The sequence below is a fragment of the Limulus polyphemus genome, unplaced genomic scaffold, assembly GCF_000517525.1.
Source record: "Limulus polyphemus unplaced genomic scaffold, Limulus_polyphemus-2.1.2 Scaffold1396, whole genome shotgun sequence".
Taxonomy (NCBI): domain Eukaryota; kingdom Metazoa; phylum Arthropoda; class Merostomata; order Xiphosura; family Limulidae; genus Limulus; species Limulus polyphemus.
The window spans coordinates 279,897-283,363 of NW_013667006.1; the positions used below are offsets into that span (position 1 = coordinate 279,897).

Genomic DNA, 3,467 nt, shown 5'->3' on the forward strand with positions numbered 1-3,467 from the left:
TACAAGTTATGCGTGTTTTTAAATATAAACTTAATCTAAACAACGTTCATATTAAAATAAATACATAACAAATTCGTTAGAAACCCTATAGAGATTATCTGCTATTGTGAACTTCTCAGTCTGTTGAATGATTTTTGATGACACTTCTCCACATCTAAGTCGTGGACAACAATCCTCCATTCTGCTGATGACTCTACATCAAATAACTTGCTAAGTTGTTCCTGTGAATGTTATGAAATGTCGTTTGATGACAAGAGGTCTTCACACCAGAATTTGCAAATGACAGTTTCCATGAGAAAACGCCCACTTAATCATTCCGTTTTTAGCTAAAAGGATTTGGGGTTTTATGTAAATTGAACAAAATTATAGATGATTTAGTTGCATGCTGATTTTATTGAATATATAATACCTCTATTGGACTAGGGATTCTCTATTGGTTCAGGTGATCCTTTTTAGTTTTTATATTACTGAAATTGGCTTGCAATTAATGCAAGTCACTCACAATAATTTTTGTAATAGATATGCGTGAGTACTCCTATATTTATAAATTATTAGAATTTGCTTAATCTTACATCAACCTCTTCCACACTTTACAAGCGCTTTTAATATGAGATTTGGGTACATTAAAGTTATTGGATTTTTAAAACGTCCTGCTACTAAATGATGCGGCTTGTGCTAGGATTCAGCGCATGTGTGTGTTTGTGTGTATGGGTATCTGCAAAATAGAAAATAACGACTCATGACAAACTTTAAGCGGCTAAGCAAGTGCAATTATAAACTGAATTCGATGGCTTGAATCTGATTCAAAACACAGGTCGTGTTACTAGTACTTCTGAAATTATTACTACTCTAATCGTACTCTGATGGGTACGAGTTCAAGGTTGACCTGCGTCATGCTTTTGTGTCCTTGGGTAAGACACTGTCCAACTTGTTCCAGTCTATCCAGCTGTATGATGGACACCAGGTGTTAGTTATGGAATAGACTGGCATTCCGTTCAGGGGTCACAATTTTCATCCACTTAAATGATACTATAAACTGAATTCGATGACTAGAATCTGATTAAAAACGCAGGTCATGTTACTTGTATGTTTCTGTAATTATCACAAACATATCTAATATAACGAAACTATGTATAAATTATATTTGGTGGCTAGATCTGATTAAAAATGTAGCTCATGTTATGTTTCTGTAATTGTCACGCATAACTAATAACAGAGTAAATTATTTTGGCTTTTCTCCCATCCCAACAAAAATTGGTAATTCTGTGTATAAGTCAGCAAAGTAAACACTAGCAAGTGTTCACTACTTTCCACATCATTTGTAAATTACGTGGGATATGTAGCAGTTGTAATATTAAGACATGTATGTATTATTACAGCGTCAACATTTTTGATTTATATGTGTTATTGCGTAAGATTCTGAATAAGAGATTGCGAAGGATGTAAGACGAAAACGGATGTTAGATTCGGTTTTTCTACCATGCATCTTTGTGATTGAACGTAAATCGTCTGAACAATGATATATTCTACTACGGTGTATAGATATCTATTGAACCCTGACTTTTTCATTTCATGTTATAACTCGATCGGCTGTAGTCTTTATGCACTGTTTAATAGTGATGCCATATTTCAAGGCAAATTATTTTTAAGGGTTTTGTACAGGCAGGTTATTGGCCTATTTTCTACTGTTGTATTGAAATGGGAGAGGGGAGTTATAATGGTTCATCAACTTCGTTTTCAATAAGCAATCAATAAATTACGGTATTATGTAAAAATAAAATAAAACAAACTGTTAAAAACAATTTATCCGTATACCACAAGACGTTACACCTTTGTTTGTTTTTCGTAGTTTTAATTTGGTTGTAACCTATACATGTAAAAGCAAACTAAACTGTATGATCGATTTTGCTCTGTAAGATTCACAACATATGTTGGGAATTTTTTAGTTTAGACCTGCGTTTTCAGACGTGTACGTGTGCAAGTGTCTAGCTTAGGATAACCTTGAAACAAGTGTACAAGATCACAGAATAGGTATATCACTGCTGGTATGAAGCGCCACTGTCGCATCCGAAATTGAAAAAGATATATACATCAGAGGGCGTGTTTTAATTTACTGCCAAACTGATTTAATTTATCCGAAATATGTTGTCAGTTAGACCTTTGGTAATCCAAATAGGTGAAATCGATAGCGGCACTGCAAGTAAATCTAACACGTAGAGATTCTTTGTCTTAAATAAAATATGTATTTATATTTTTATACAAATGCTGCGCCAATAGTAAACTAAGAAATATGATTTAATGTGTACAAAATTAAGCGTTAAACTTCTGTTCTGTGAAATTAAAAATATTACCAAAATGGTAGAGTAATGGGTAAGTAATTAACTAAACCTTGATATTTTTAGTGAAACAAGTTCACCTATTACGACTTTCTGCGCGTCCAAGCGACATTGTGAAAGTAATAGAATAGGCCTATTATATCTTTCTGCGCGTCCAGGCTACATTGACTAGACTTTAGTACGATCTATGTTGCAGTCTTTGAGACGGAAAATAAATTATTATATTGCTTTTAAAATAACATTAAACAATCTTATGCTTAGGAATATAAAGTAACGATTTGTGTTACTCCTATTTGGCTTAAACTTGTTTGAAAGGCCAAACTTGAATATACCCCAGAATGCGTGATTATTGAATAGAAATTTTAATAATAGAAGGTATATAATAATTACTGTGTTTTACGCTATAAATTAAACCAATATGTATAAGAAAGAAATAATTACTTATTTGATACATTATTCATTATTTCTTTTATATAGCTTGACTTGTGATTTACCTATATTTACAGTTTTTGACCTAGTTGCAGTCTTTATAAGTGAAGAAGAAGGCGAGAAAATTGCTGCCTTAGTTGACAATGGCACTAGGGTTGACATACACATCAGTGTGGGAACACCTAATACCTTCAGATATGCAAATATCAACCGCACTTCGGTCCTTTTTGTTTCAATCTCCTTTATCATCTTGATGATCATATCTTTGGCTTGGCTTGTTTTCTATTATGTCCAGCGTTTCCGTTACATTCATGCTAAAGATATCTTAGCTGTGAGTTCTGTTTGCTTCATACTTTTATCAAGTTATAAACATCGTAATGTCATACTTACAAATATAATGATATTTTCAGTGTTAATACTTTCAATAGTTACTTTTTTTTTTACAAAACATGAATTTATTATAAATTAAAACAACGGTAACTTTATTAGAATTCATAAAAAAACAGTTCTGATGTAACTGTTCACCAAGTGTTAATGTGTGTTATTGATTTGAAATCAATTGTACAAAGAGTAGTAATTGTCTATATATTTGTCGAATCTAGGTAATGAATAAAATATATGTGTACATATATATAACGTCAAATTTTGATATGCAAGTTCTATACGTTTGCCAAGTTCTTGACTGGTATAACCAAAATTGTA

General features: G+C 32.2%; 1 protein-coding gene across 1 annotated transcript in view; it reads left to right on the forward strand.

Annotated features, from left to right (window-relative positions):
- LOC106463397 (RING finger protein 150-like) overlaps positions 1-3,096 on the forward strand; it is a gene marked incomplete at its 3' end in the record, with an annotated part of 22,621 nt that extends 19,525 nt beyond the window's left edge. The window contains exon 2 of the mRNA XM_013923419.2: positions 2,843-3,096. Coding sequence (XP_013778873.1) covers positions 2,843-3,096 — 254 coding nt within the window. The remainder of the gene's footprint in view (positions 1-2,842) is intronic.
- Between the last annotated feature and the right edge of the window lie 371 nt (positions 3,097-3,467).